We start from the raw sequence: 16,118 nt of genomic DNA on the forward strand, positions 1-16,118 counted from the left end.
CGCACGTGGAAAACTGTTGTTGCCGCTCAGCCTGTGCGTCACTTCCTACCCCACCCCTTCGAAGGGCCGTACTGAAGCATGCGGAGGCGGAAGTGAGTCGACATTTCCTACGTCTTTCCCCTGGGCGAACCTCTGCGCAGGCGCGGTAGCTTAGGCTGCTGGACCAGCTGCCCCGCCTCAGGAAGAAGGGCCCGCCTGCGCCCCTCGCTGGTCCCGGTCTTCCGGGACCTTACCCGAGTGATGCCCCGCTATTGCGCAGCGATTTGCTGTAAAAACCGCCGAGGACCGAACAATAAAGACCGGAAGCTGAGCTTTTACCCGTGAGTAGTCCCTTGGGCAGAAGCGTTAGCGTTAGGCCGCGGTCGTGTAGCTTTTGGAGCCAGGACCTGGGTATCTCCTGTCTGTTCTTCAGCTGCTTGACGTACTGGTCATCGCGCAAGAGGAGTGTTCAGTGTGTATCTTGAGGGGCCTGTTGGTGCTCAACAAAGGAGTTAAAACAGTGAATCTTGAGAGATGCTCGATGATATTTCAGAACCTTTACTCCACTTTACCTGACATCATTTCCTGAAATGACATTTACCACCATTTAGGGTACATCAAACCCGCTAGGTGGGAAGGTGCGCCCAAAGTTAATTTGCACTCCCTGTGAGATCGCACAGGTGTAATTTAAATCCATTTTTTTTTCCTCCTGAGAAACTTGATCAGGAAAGATTAGGTAACCGACGACCTTGAAAGTTTGGTGTCAAAGCTGGAGTTATGACCTGTGTCCTTTTCAGAGATGTGTATGCTGTTCACGAATAGAACAGGGTAAACGTTACTCTGAATGACTAGGACCCCAAATTATTTCCTTGAAATTAGAGAGTACTGATTTCCATGCAGAACAGGGAAGCAGTGTTGTGTAAAGAGTCTCAGGCTCCAAAGCCGTATTTTTACTAAATTAAAAAATCCTGGTTCCTTTACTCGTAGCTGAATGACAAGTAATTTAGACTGTCAGTGCTCAGCTCTCTCGTTTGTAAAATGGAGATATTAGTGGAACTTACTCACGCTTACTTTGCAGGAGGTACAGGCTTAATGTATATAAAAAGCCTGTGAAAATCAAAATATTTAAAATATTGTATTTCCTTTTTTCTTGTATTTAAAAATAATTTTTTAGAGCTGATCTCGTTTCTTTTTCTATTTTCACCAGATGTATTGTGAATCCCATTTTCCTTTAGACCAAAAACTATCATTCACTAATGGTCAGCTGCTTTCCATCATCTGAAGTATTGAGGGGAAAAAATTGATAACCTTAAGTAATTCATACTACATGACAATATATCCAGTAATGTCTCCTTGGATCCCTTCCACAGAGGTAGTTATTTTAGGAGTAAAAAATCTAATCCATTGTCAGTTGAAAAGCAGATGCTACTATATTAATGGTTCTAAGATTTGTAGTAAAAGATCATGTTAAACTAATATTTCCCAGGTTTATTTGGCCTTTGATTTGGGAGGCATAATCCTGCACTAATCAATTGTTTAACCTATATGGATCTCAAAGTTACTATATTTAAGGAGGAAAAACTAATTCCAAATGAATTATGAAGATCGTTTGTAAAGACTTTTTCCTCAAAATGTGAATCAAAAGTGAGATTTTTAAAAATTGGTTTTTTTATAAGTTACCTGTGTAATCCACAAAATAAAAATTCAGTTTTATTCCCTAGTAGCACCAAACTACCACACTTGAAGACTTGAATTTGCACATCCTCACATTATAGCAAGCTGCAGTATATAAGTTTATATGAATGGTAATTCAGTAAATTGAGGCATACAATGTCCAATTTATAGTGTGATTTTTATATGTACTGGGTGGATTACATAAAATAAACAAAATTACCAGACAAATTAAACAAGTATGAAACTACTCAGTTATTCAGGAAACATGTCCTAAGAGATTTCTTAAAGATTTATTTGTTGAGGAATTACTGCATTGCAGTTAGTAATTAGGATAGTCACAAAATGTTATTTTTTTTAATGGTTTGCTAACTTACCCTATAGGTACAATGGAAATAATTTGGAAACAGCATCCTTACATAAGAATTGTATGAGAAAGCATTATTTTAAAAGGCTTCTTCTCATTTTAGACATACCAAAAGGTTGAACTTATTCTTTTTACCTTTAAATGCTTTTTCTGGTTATGCGTATCATACTTCTAAATCTAAGTGTCATATGCAAGCTTAGAATATTTTAAAACATATGAATATTGTTTTTATGGTAGTAACTTCCAAAGATCATTTAATTTTTTTTCCACATAGGATATCAGAATTAAAAATTATTTCCTACAAAATACCCAGACTCTCTTCCCCTAGGATCTTATAAACTTAGAAGAATTTAGGAATGGGAAAAAAAATTCTGCTTACTATAAAGCATAAACTAAGTAGTTGGGATGAGAGGGCATGTAGGATAGCTACATTTTGTATGAGAAACCCATATTGTTACTATTTTTTTAAATAGGAAACTATCATTTAGAACATGCCTAGGAAAATCATTAAATGAGATATATGTCACTGTAAACTTCTGTTTAGAACACTTTAACGCAAAGCATTTAAACTGGTTGGAAGTTTTGTTTTTGTTTTTTTTTAAAAAGAGAGAGAGAGAGAATTATTTTTTTGTAGATGGACACAACACAATGTCTTTATTTTTATGTGGTGCTGAGAATCAAACCTGGGTTGCTAGGCGAGCCCTCTACCACTGAGCCACAATCCCAGCCCTAGTTGGAAATTTTTTCCTACTAAATTCTGCCATTGTCCAGTTTTGCCTTTAAAACAAACTGCAATATGTTAAAGCCAACTCTAAACCCAGGTTATTGTCAATAAAGGAACAAAATGTATGGAGAACTATCTTGCCTTTCTCTCTTTTATATCTTATTTCTTTCAAATAAAATATCCAAGGTTGTCTTTATTAACATGTTTAGTTCTTTTCCAGCTTCAGAGTTCCTTTTTTAGAACTTGAATTTTAGAGTTCCCAGTAAGTAGGTTACAGAAATTAAGTAATATCACATGGGTAGAATTGAAGCTGATATCAGTAAAGAGAATGGAATATTAGTAGTTTTATGCAAGTATTCATTTTATTCTCCTAAATCATTTGTTTGAATTAATGTTGCCTTATTTTAAAATTAAAGCTAATGCTGCCTAAAATTATAGGCAAGAAACTATGTGACTTGTAGTATTAATATGAAGTACTTTTGAGAGGAAATTTGTAATTTATGCAATGCTCTTTCCTACTTCTAGTCAAACTGTACAATAAAATAAAGGTGGAACATAATCCACAGAAAATATGAATAGATTTTATCCTTTGCAGGAATACCTGTTTTACTTGAAGGGACTCTGAATTCTGTTTTACAAGCTATTCTCAGGCAAAAAACTTTGGCTTCTATTATATCGTGTCTTAGTACTCTTACTGTAGAGAGATAATATGGTAGTTGTCATGAAGATGCTCTTGTTTAGTGGGGATGGGTATCTAGCTTTTGCAGCACTTGACAAATAGTGTTAGATATATATGTTTAGAATCTAGCAAAATGTAAAAATACAGCAAATTTTCTTTTTCTGGTTTTTTTTTTTTTTTTTTTTTTTATAATTTCAGGTTTCCTCTACATGACAAAGAAAGACTTGAAAAATGGTTGAAGAATATGAAACGTGATTCTTGGGTTCCTAGTAAATACCAGTTCCTGTGTAGTGACCATTTTACTCCTGACTCTCTTGACATCAGATGGGGTATTCGTTATTTAAAACAAACTGCAATTCCAACAATATTTTCTTTGCCTGAAGACTATCAGGTATTGGAGTGAGGGCAGTAATGCTGAGCATGGTGACACATCATAGGGTGGCAGGTGATGGGTACAGAGAGTAAGAGGGAAAGATAACTTTTGGGAAAATGAATACTTGAGGAAAAGGAACACTAATTTGCACTTTTACTAAAAGTAATGTAGTTATTAAAAATTTAAATTGTTGTGAAGTGTAGTTTAAGAAACAGAAGGTAATGTATACAATCTTAAGTTATTAATGTAAATTAATAATAAGTTAAGCTTTTTTGTTGGGTGTTTTAATGGTTTGAAATGTTTTATATATTGAATGTGCTTAATGCTTTTCAAAAAACATTTTAAGATATATTTAAATCATATGTTTAGAGTATTTTTTAACTAAACAAATGTGCTTGCCCAGCATAGTGCCTAAAGTTACAATTAAGTAGTCATGACTAATTAATAAGAGAATAAGTCTTTTTAGAATTTGAAAATATTATTTTCTAGGGAAAAGACCTCTCCAAAAAAAAATCTCAGAAGAAAAAATTGGAAGAGAAAGAAGTGTGCCTAAAAGCCAGGTCAGAAGAATCATTTGCATCAAATGAGGCAAAGAATATTACAGTTAACACAGATGTGCTTCCTGAACATGCAGAATTGCTTGATTCATCTGCCTTGCTGAAGCCAACAGCTCCAAAGCCAGGAAGCTTACAAAATAAAGTATTAACTCTTAATCTAGTTAAGCAAGACACTGAAAATCTGAAATCTACCCTGGAAAAATCAATTAACCAAGATTTAGATTTAAGAGAATTTCATACATCTTTTGAGAATCAAAATTCTACAACTATTACTTTGACGACTTCAAATTCAGAAGGTAGTCACCAGTCTTTGGAAAGCCAAGAAGTACTTGAAATAACAACCAGTCATCTTGCTAATCCAAACTTTACAAATAATTCCATGGAAATTAAATCACAGGAAAATCCATTCTTATTCAGCACAGTTAATCAAACAGTTGAAGATATAAACACAAATAAACAATCTGTTATTGCCATTTTTGTGCCCACAGAAAATTCTAAACCTGTAGTTAATTCCTTTATACCTGCCCCCAAAGAAACCATGGAAATGGAAGACATAGACACTGAAGACTCCTTATATAAGACTATAGATCATGGGGCAGAAGTTTTACAAATTGAACATTCTTATTGTAGACAAGACATAAATAAGGAACATCTTTGGCAAAAAGTCTCTAAACTACATTCAAAGATAACCCTTCTAGAGCTACAAGAGCAACAAACTCTAGGAAGATTAAAGTCTTTGGAAGCTCTTATAAGCCAGCTAAAACAGGAAAACTGGTTATCAGAAGAAAATGTCAAGATTATAGAAAACCATTTCACAACATATGAAGTCACTATGATATAAAGAAGTTTTAAAGCTATGGTTTTATATATGCTTTTTCCAGCTAAACCAAATTTCCTGTAAAGTGAACTTTTTCCAATATAATGTTCTCATCTTGATGAAGTTACAAAAGTGCTCTAATATCATGAACTGCATCCTATTCTTAAAATGCTCATTAATAAGAAAAATAGTTGTTGTGAAGAAGAGAAAAATAGTTAAATTTGGGTAGTTTCCCAAATGAAAATATAGTAAATAGATAATGAGTCAGTAATAAGAGGCCAATGATATGGTCAAAACACCCCAAAATAGATGAGGTTGGTTCTACCACTGACATATGACATGACCAAAGTACTTATCAAGATTGAGCCCCAGTCCCTAATTTGCAAAATAAGGGACCTTACTAGAACTCAGTCGGTTTCTTTGTAGTCCCTTCTCTTTGTATTTATTGATACTTTTATTAAAACAGTTTTTCTATAAGATTATATGTACTTATATAATAGAAATTGGGGAGAATTTGATATTCACTATTATTGCATTCTTTGACCTTTTGGCTATAGTTAGGTATCTTACATAAAGGAAAATATAGCTATTCTAATTTTTATTCAGTTGAAGTCAGATTTTAGGAGAGGTACCTTAAACTTGAAAGAATATATATTTCAGTACCTTACAAGTAGCTGACCATGTTTAAGTCATTTAAGTTTTTTTAACATCCTTATTTATAAAATTATATTTATAAACCAAAAATATAGGTTAATTTTAAATATATATGCATATTTTAGAAATTATAGTCTGTATCTATTTCTTAATAGGTGTAGCTTTTAAAGTATATGCTTGTATCATTTTTTAAATCCAAAATAATAGAGTAATACTTTATTATATATTCCCATGTATTTTATTAAAATTTATAAGCAAATTATAGATAAGTGATGATGTCCTTAGGAAAACAAAGTTTTTCTCTTGGGAAAGAGAAGTGTTGGTGATATAAATAAAAATAAAGTTTATATCTGCATGAACTAAGAAATATAAATGTAAAAGCAAAGTCGTTTTGGTAAAACCCAAATGTGAACAAGAGACAATATATTCTCTAATATCTGTTAAATAAAAAAATACTACTATCTAAAAGGATGGTTTTGAGAATCCTATGAGGTAACACATAATTTTTGGACCTGGAAAATAGGAGGTGCTCAATAATTATTAGTTAACTGAATAGCTGATCATTTTGTTAATGAATGGTAGTTATTTTTATTATATTTCAGTTAAGTTTTAGGCTAATAAAATTAATTGGTATTTGATAATGTGTTTGCTAATTATAAAAAGATCAGAACTATCTTATTAAATGACCATGGTGGGGAAAACTTAAGTATTCCCATATTGCATATTACTGATACTTAAAGTGAATAATACAGATAAAAATAACAAGTCACAAAATATTATTTTAACTTAGTTTAAACTTAATAAAGTATAAGTATTTTCATGGCTTTCATATATATATATATATATATATACACACATATATATGCACATACTTGAATCACTAATACTGGAGGACTTGCGCTTTGTGCATGTTAGGCACAAAGTCTACTGCTAAATTCCCAACCCTTGCCTTTTCTATAAATAATTGAAGGTACTCTCAACCTAACCCAGCTAACCTCTAAATTAATATTTTCAGATTCTGGCCTACATTATTTCCTATTTGGACTATTACAGAAGCCTCTTAGCTAATCTTGCCTTTGTTTTCAGTCTTCTATTTCCATATTATCTTGGATTCTGCTGTTATTTTTTTAACCTAAATTATAAATCTATCACCCACCCACTCCATAACTTCTAGCTCAGACATCTCACATTACTCACTAATACCTATAAGATAAAGCCAAAGTTATTACTGTTATATCTGATTCTCTGTAATTTTGTTTATCCTGTGATCTACCTTCACTGAATTTCTTAGCATTTTGCAAGGATGCCAGATATGCATCTGTCCCTGTATCTGCTTGCTTTATTCCCTCAACCAGTCTGTCAAAATTATATTTCAGCATTGGTGGACTTTTTTCCTGTCTGCTTGTCTTCCAACCTGAGGATTTCATCACAAGCTTCATTGAGAAAATCAAAACGATCATAAAACACCCCTGATAGGGACTGAATTGTGGCCTCCTATACATATTTTGAAGCGCATCTATATTTGGTCATAGGGCATTTAAGGAATTAAAGTTAAATGAGGGGATATGGGTGGAGTTTTGATTCAATAGGGTTAGTGTGTTTACAGGAAGAAATACCAGGAAACTATTCTCCCTATATGAGGGACACAGCTGTGTCCTAGAAAGGAACACACTCTGCCAACACCTTGATTTTAGTCTAGTGAGACCCATACCTGGTATCTAACCTATAGAACTATAAGGAATTTATGTTGTTTCAAGCCACTAAGGTGAGGTGATTGTTAACGAAGCAATAGTAAAATAATATGGTCACAATCTAAGATTCAACTTTATTTACTTAGTTTACTGAGGACTCAGCTTTTTTACTGAAATACAAGTAGTGTATATTCAGAGGTTGTATTTAATAACATCACATATGCAAATATGATTTGTAAACTAAAAAACTATAGAAATGCCAGCTAGTAACATTGTTGTTTGATTACTCTTTGTAATGGTCTTAGATTAAAAACCAAAAAAATGTATTTGTATTCTTGTGTTTATACATAGAGACTTTATTACTGTTCTCTGAAAATGAAAAAAAAAATGTAGTCATTCCTCAATATTTTGCTACTGTGGAAACTCACAGTCATGATCCAGATATGAGAACTGGCTAGAAAAATTCAATTCTTGTCACTAAGGCAAAAAAAAAAAAAAAAAAAAAAAGTCACAGATTTGCTACTAAAACATGCATTCTAAAACCAAGATTTCCTAAATTATAGAATTAGAAAGTTTGAAACTCTGTGAGCCTCCTAAAAATTATCAGAGTATTTTTCAGAATTTGTATGGAAGGAAGTAGGGAAGATAAGATGGATGGATGGCTGAAAGAGAGGAAGACTCCATAAAAGGAAGGAAAGGAGAAGGGAGGGAGGAAGGAAAGCAGATGGACATATAAATGTGTTTGGATTGACAACTGTGCTTTCCTAGGAAATAGCTCAAGACTGTGAAGGAGAAATCAGGTGAAGATTCTTCCTCAACCTCCTCAATCTGCAGGAGCAGAACAGGAAATCATCTTTGTGAATTGAGAGTCTGGATTTCTAACCCTCATTTTAGTAAGACTTTCATTACTAATTTCATTACTTCATCAGTTACAAGATGTCAAGAAACAATTAGTGTTTGGACATGCTCGTTGCCAAATCCAGATTTGTGGCAATACAAAAGATACTATTATAGAGTTTTCTCCCCGAATTTAGAGCGTGTTTTTGCCAGCAAATGAATTCATTCCCACCATTGCCATGGCACATGTGTGAGATTTCAGCCAATGATCAAAACAAGTCTAATCATGCTAAAGATTTGAATTAGGGTTCTTTCTGCTGTCAGAAAGTCCATTTCAGGAAGGGGCGTAAGGAAGACTAGAATTAAAATAATCTTAACAAGAATGGCCCAAGAATCCAGAGGTAGGAGTTGCAGCTCAGCTGTGCCTCATGATAATTGCCACTGAGAAACATCTAAAAGAGCAAGCAGTTCCTTCATGGCAACTACCTCCTAAAGGGCATTTGTTCCCCACCCCGCCTCCCAGCCAAATCTTATAATCTGAATTCATAAACAGGGTCCCTGGGTTTGACTAACTTGTGTACTTTAGCTGTTTGAATTCCAATATTAATTATTTTAGTCATTCTGTTTTTCAATTCCAAATTCCCAAAAGAATGATCCACTTGACCCACTATACATTTTTAAATGGGTGAAACTCCAGTAAACCTATGAATTGGCATCACTTGAGTCAAGTCTTATAGATTGCAGTTGCATCCAGTAAATAGGGTGGGGAAGGGTCACGTGGAACAACAGAGACCATACTACTCAAAGGTAAACTATTCAAAGGAGGCTGTTGGATAGCAAGCAGCTAACTTCTTTAGTTTTGTGCAGCAATAAAATGCAAACTACATATGATGATGTTTGTATAAATTGCCTTTCCCCTGATAGCAAGTTCCTCTAGCTTCATCCTTCCCTGAGCTTGTAACAGTCCACTAAAAGACTTCTCTATTCTCACAGAAGAACTGGGCAATACCAAAGTAGTTTTAAAGCTAATAAAAACTAATAAACAAAATAGTTCTAATATAAAAGCTACTATCCTCCCCAAGTTTGAAATAAATAACCTGAAGGTGTTAAGAGAAAAATATATATATTTGATATTTCAATAAAACTAGCTCTAAATATTGATGTCATTTTATTTACAATTTATTTCACAGAAACCTTAAGGACAATCTGTTACCAGTGATTTTGTTCCAAGTTTCTAAAGTTTAGCTTTTTGATAGTGTCTCTGTAGCATATAACACAAATAGTATACAATGTCTAATATGGTAACCCATTGTTCTCCTGCATCATTAGTAAATTTGTCTTCTTTTCATGAATTCTATATCTTCTGGTGATAGTAGAGAAACATTTTCTTATATTACAGAGAATTCATTTTCTAAAATATATTTCTGGATCCCACACCTTTGGCTATGATATTGCCTCTATCTCATATATCTATAATGTTATAGTAACTTGTTAAAGTTCTAACTTTTCCATGTATGATTGTATTTCTCTATTCAATTTCTTCTTTAGGTATTATAGTACAGAACCATATTTTTGTCAGCATTGCATACATTCAAAAGAATCTATCTGATTGCATACACTCAAGTAATGAAAACAAATGAGTATTTCACTTTAGAAACAAACTGACCAATTCTAAAGTATATGAAAATTTAAGTGTTCTTATAAATATATTCTAAACATCTATGTATATTTTAACTTGGACAATATTTAACAAAATGTATAAATTATGTTGTGTGAACTCTCAACATATTATTTCCCATACTTAATCTATTTTGGTGGGGGGTGCTGGAATATTGAGCCCAAGAGTGCTCTACCACTGATGCTCTACCATCCCAGTTTTTTTTTTCTTTTTCTTTATTTTTTTTTTTAATGTATTGAGACAAAGTCTCACTAAGCTGTTGAGGGGCTCACTAAATTGTTGAGGCTGACCTTGAACTTGAACTTCTCCTGTTCTAGCCTCCAGAGTCACTGGGATTACAGATGTGCACCACCAAACCTAGCTTCATTTCTTTTTAATACCATATCACATTACCTAAGAAGATAAAAAACTATTTTTATTGCCTAAGAACTATACAGAGATTGCATTGTTTAATATTCAGGGGAAAATACATGACTTTAAAAAAATTGGAAGTTAAGCACAGTGACACATACCTGTAATCTGAGCAGCTTGGGAAGATGAGACAGGAGGATCACAATTCAAAGCCAGCCTCAACAACTTAATGAGGACTTCAGCAACAGTGAGACCCTCCTTCTAAATAAAATATAAAAAAGGGCTGGTGAAGTGGCTCAGGGTTAAGTGCCTCTGGGTTCAATCCCTGATACCAAAAAAAAAAAAAAAAAAAAAAGGAAAAAGTACCTTAACTATAAATTGTCCTTAAAAAAGTGGGAAATTTTAATTGATTGATAAAGTGGACTTTTAAAGATATATTGGATTGAAAATATGGTTTTGTCCTTAAAGGGGGCATTTATGCCCTTTAAAATGATTTAAATATTATTTTCACTTTAGGAATTAAAACTTAGGCTGTTCTTTTTTTTCTATTGAAAGATGTTAAAATTTTATTGTTTCTAAGTAATCAATAAATTTGACCATTTTAAATGGCAACTAAGGAGCACAATTGCACTCTGGTAGACAGGCTTTAAAAATGTGAAGTCCAGCATTATACATTTCAGCCATCTAATAAGATTCTTCAAGTGAAAATTTTAATGATAAATGACTATGGATGTGTAGTAGAGGCAAAAATAAAGCCTAAAAAGAAATACAAATGGTCAGCAGATACATGAAAAAATATTCCACATCTCTAGCAATTAGAGAAATGGAAATTAAAACTACACTAAGATTCCATCTCACTCCAGTCAGAATGACAATTGTCAAAAATACAAATAACAATAAATCTTGGCAAGGATTTGGGGTAAAAGTTTCACTCATACTTTAAAGGTGGGATAGCAAATTGGTGCAACCACTCTGGAAAGCAGTATAGCGATTCCTCAGAAAACTTGGAATGGAACTATCATTTGACCCAGTTATCCCACTCCTCTGTATATAGCCAAAGGATTTAAAATTAGCATACTACAGTGATGCAGCCACTTCAATGTTTATAGTAGCTCAGTTCACAATAGCTAAACCATGGAACCAGTCTAGGTGTCCTTCAACAGATGAATGGATAAAGAAAATGTGGTATCTATACACAATGGAATATTACTCAGCCCTAATAAAGAATGAAATTTATGGCATTTGCTCGTAAATGGGTAGAACTGGAGACAATAATGCCAAGGGAAACAAGCCAATCCTCAAAAAACCAAAGGCCAAACAATTTCTCTGATATGTGGAAACTATCACACAATATAACTGGGGAGAGGGAGAGGATAAAAGTTCATTAGATTAAACAAAATGGAATGAAAGGACATGGGGGAGGGATGGGAATAAGACAGTGGAATGAATCGATCATAATTTTCTATGTTCATACATGAATATACCATAAAACTACATATCATGTACAAATGCAAGAACAGCATCCTAATAAGAAAAAGTTATATTCCATGTATGGATGTCAAAATATACTGTCTTGTATCATATATATCTAAAAATAACCAATAAAATAGAATCAAATTTACATATTATTTTCCCATGATCCAAAAGGACACTTCATTAATTTATTTTCTTACATATGGTAATTTGAACATTAGAATTTATTTCCCCAAAAATTGTGAAATAGCATTGTTTTGTAAGAATTCTGTATGGAATTTATCCAGGCTGCTTTGTATATGTGTCAATTTTTCTTTCAGTCACTGTAAAACAAATTGTACTAGGCAACTCATAAAACACTTATACTTTGGGGTATGAAAATCACATAGCTGAACTGGAAGTTTTTTATGTAGTTGTAGATGGATGCAATACCTTTATTTTTATGTGGAGCTGAGGATTGAACCCAGGTCTTACACATGCTAGGTACGCACTCTACCACTAAGTCACAATCCCAGCCCCTGAACTGGAATTTGTGTATTCAAATCTAGAATAATAGCTTTGCCATTTCTGCATTTTAGGATTTTAAAGAATATGTAAAGAGCTTTATACTTTTGTAAAACTGACAAAGATAAAATGTAAGGTATTATTGCCCTGAGCAGTGGTTTCAAATTTGGGGGTATCATTTATCTCTTTCCTAATTTAAGAGGAAAATTAAATTTTTCCTAATTTAATAGGAAATTTTCCTAATTTTTCCAGGAACAAATGCCTATCCCACAGAACTTCATATTACATTTTAGGGGATCCAATGACCTTCCTGAAGGCCTCTGATAGTATAGATCTCAAGTTACAAAACCCTAGTCTAGAAGCAATGCTATTTTATCTTTAGTAGAGCCTGGTTATAACATGCTAGGAGAGATTTAAGTAGCATTATTAATGCTGTAGTTCAAGTTACTTTTTAAATACAGTCTTTGTGAATTATGAGTCAATAATACAGTCATGAAGCTGCAAATTGGTTAATTTATATACTCACTGTCTCACTGTGGAGATAGAATTAGACCCAGCAAAATAGTTTCTGAAATATGGTTTAATAGGTGCTATTGTTCACTTCACAAATATTCATGGAACTCTGACACTGTAAAAGAAATTGTGCTAGGCAACTCATAAAACACTTATACTTTGGGGTATGAAAATGTATGCTGGGTGTATGAAAACAAAGAAGGAATAATAATAGATAGTGGGTAACAGGAATATAACAGAGTTGATAGACTAAATAAGAAGGATATTTTGAAGGGAAAATGAAGACTTTCTACATAAAATGATGAGTATTAGAGATGAAGAATGAATAAAACTGATTCCACAGATATTACACATACACTTCAAAGTTAGTGTTCTGCAAATCCAGTGTGTTAGTCAACTTTGTGTCACTGTGACAGAATACTTGAAATAAACATGTTAAAAGGAGGAAAGATTTGTTCTGGCTTGAGGTTTCATTCTGTGGTCACTTGGCTCCATCACTTTGGGCCTGTATCAAAGCCAAACATCATGGTGGGGAGCATGTATTGAAACAAAACTGCTCACATAATGGTGGCTTGGAAACAAAGAGAGGAAGGGGCCTGATGTCCCAAAAATCTCCTTCAAGGGCATGTGCTCAGAACCTAATTTCCTTCTAGTGAGCCCCACCTTCCAAAGTTTTCATGACTTTCCAATAAAGCCACAGGCTGTTAACCAAACCTGTAACACACAAGACTGGGGATGTTCCAGATCCAAACTATATTCCTTCTTCATTTCTTGCTCTCCAGAGTTAACTGGTTTTTTTTTCTTCCTCCCTCCCTTCTTCCCCTCTTTCTCTCCTCCCCCCTCCCTCCCTCTCTCTCCCTTCCTTCCTCCCCCTGGTGCTATTTCCTTTTTCATCATGAATTTTAATAATTTTCCCCTCTTTCTCTTGGTTAGCTTGGCTAAGGGTTTTTCGATTTTATTATTTTTCAAAGAACAAACTTTTTGTTTCATGAATTTTTTTTAATGTTTCCATTTCATTGATTTTGGCTCTGATTTTTACTTATTTCCTGTCTTCTACTGATTTGGGTGTTGATTTGTTCTTTTCTAGAACTTTGGGATGTAATGTTAGGTTGTTTGTTTGGTGACTTTCTATTCTTTTAAGAATGTGATTAGTGCAATGAACTTTCCTTTTAGAACCACCTCCATTGTGTTCCAGAGACTTTGATATGTTATGTTGCTCTTTTCATGTACTCAAAGTATTTTTTATTTCATCCCTGGTTTCTTCTGCTATCTATTGGTCATTCAATAGTGTATTATTTAGTCTCCAGGTGTTAGAGTAGCTTCTATTCTTTATTTTATCATTGATTTCTAACTTCATTCCATATTATCTTAGAGTGCAAGTCATTATCTCAATTTTTTTGTATCTGCTAAGAGTTGCTTTGTGGCCTAAGATATGGTCTATTTTAGAGAAGTACATGGATGAAATATTATGTATAAATGTCTGTTAAGTCTAATTTATTAATTTTATTTTTTAATTCTATAGCTTCTTTATTTAGTTTCTATTTGAAAGATCTATCCAGTGATAAGATAGGCATGTTAAAGTCACTGAGTATTATTGTGTTGTAGTCTATTTGATTCTTGAAATTGAGAAGGGTTTGTTTGATGTACATAGATGCTGCATTGTTTGGGGCTTAAATATTTATGATTGTTATGTCTTATTGATGTATAATTCCCTTAAGCAGTATTAAATGCCCTTCTTTGTCCCTTTTTATTAATTTTAGCTTGAAGTCTACTTTATCTGATATGAGGATAGAACCTCGTGCTTGTTTATGAGACCCATGTGAATTCTATGTTCTTTCCGATCCTTTTATCTGCAGCCTGTGGATGTCTTTGCCTATGAGGTGAGTCTCTTAGAAACATCGTATTGCTGCATCATGTTTTTAATCCAATCTGCTAATATATGTCTTTTGATTGATGAGTTTAGACAATTGACATTCAGTGTTATTATTGAGAAATAATTCTTATTCCCTGTCATTTTGATTTATGTCTGGTTTTTAATTTGAATTAGTTAATCCTTTGATTGACTATTCTTCTAATGTAGTTCCTCCTTTTCCTGGTTTTCAGTTTTATTTTTCATTTCTTCTTCATGAAATATTTTATTGAGTATGATTTGTAGTACAGACTTTCTAGTTGTGAATTCTTTTAACTTTTATCATAGAAAGTTTTTTTTCATCATCAATTCTGAAGCTTAATTTTGCTGAGTATAGTATTCTTGGCTGGCATCCATTTTCTTTCATAGCTTGGTATATATTATTCTAAGACCTCCTAGTTTCAGGATCTGCATTGAGAAATCAGCTGAAATCTGGATTGGTTTTTCCTTTAAATGTTACCTCTCACTTTTTTCTGAAAGCTTTAAAATTCTATTCTTATTCTGTATATTAGGTATTTTCATAATAACATGCCTTGATGTGGGCCTATTGTGATTTTCTACATTTGGAGTCCTATAAGCCTCCTATATTTGATTTTTCATTTCATTCTTAAGGTTTGGGAAATTTTCTCATATTATTTTATTGAAAAGATTGCATATTCCTTTGGTCTGCATCTCTGAAATTACATAAATAATAAACCTGATAAATCTTGTATTTGGCCTTTTTAGTTTATCCCACATCTCTTGAAAGTTTTTTTTCATGATCTCGTAACATTTTTTTCTCCATGGTCAACTTTATTTTCAAGATTATATATTTTGTCTTCATTGCCTGAAACTTTTTCTTCCAAGTGGTCTAGTCTACTGTTGATGATTTCCACTGACTTTTTAATCTGTTTTACCTAGTCTTTCATTTCAAGGATTTCTGCTTGAATTTTTTTTTCAGAATCTTCATCTCTTTATATAAATCTTTCACTGCCTACATTTTCTCTGATTTCATCCTTACATCATCCTTTACCGCACAGATCAGTTTAACTATGAACATTCTAAACTCCTTCTTTGACATTTCTTCCAGTGTAGTTTTGATGGATTCTGTTATTAGAGTATCTTGGTTTGTTTGGGGTGATTTGTTCCCTTGCTTCTTCTTGTCATTTGTGTGTCTACCCATTTAACAGTATGGAGCTGAGTTTCTACCCTATGGACTGATAGTGTCCCTGAAGGTTTTCAATACTTAACAGTTTAGGGGGTGATGAATAATAACAATGAGTGCAAACAATATACAGCATTAAACCAAATAGTTCCCGCTATGATATCTACAACATCATTGTCACAATAAACAGAAATGAT

General features: G+C 33.3%; 1 protein-coding gene across 1 annotated transcript; it reads left to right on the forward strand.

Annotated features, from left to right (window-relative positions):
* The first annotated feature begins 109 nt into the window (after positions 1–109).
* Positions 110–13,690, forward strand: THAP5 (THAP domain containing 5). The gene is made up of 3 exons (XM_081283041.1): positions 110–320; positions 3,619–3,811; positions 4,283–13,690. The coding sequence occupies exons 1-3, from the start codon at positions 241–243 to the stop codon at positions 5,189–5,191; spliced, it is 1,182 nt and encodes a 393-aa protein (XP_081139167.1). The 5' UTR covers positions 110–240; the 3' UTR covers positions 5,192–13,690.
* Positions 13,691–16,118: the final 2,428 nt, after the last annotated feature.

The sequence above is a fragment of the Spermophilus citellus genome, assembly GCF_964194105.1.
Source record: "Spermophilus citellus genome assembly, chromosome: 3".
Lineage (NCBI taxonomy): Eukaryota > Metazoa > Chordata > Mammalia > Rodentia > Sciuridae > Spermophilus > Spermophilus citellus.

Excerpts from the sequence above, each read along its gene's own strand:
- THAP5 (XM_081283041.1), top strand. The coding sequence starts at position 241 with ATGCCCCGCTATTGCGCAGCGATTTGCTGTAAAAACCGCCGAGGACCG. Across the intron at positions 321-3,618 it reads CGGAAGCTGAGCTTTTACCC|GTTTCCTCTACATGACAAAG; the intron begins GTGAGTAGTCCC and ends TTATAATTTCAG. Across the intron at positions 3,812-4,282 it reads CTTTGCCTGAAGACTATCAG|GGAAAAGACCTCTCCAAAAA; the intron begins GTATTGGAGTGA and ends ATTATTTTCTAG.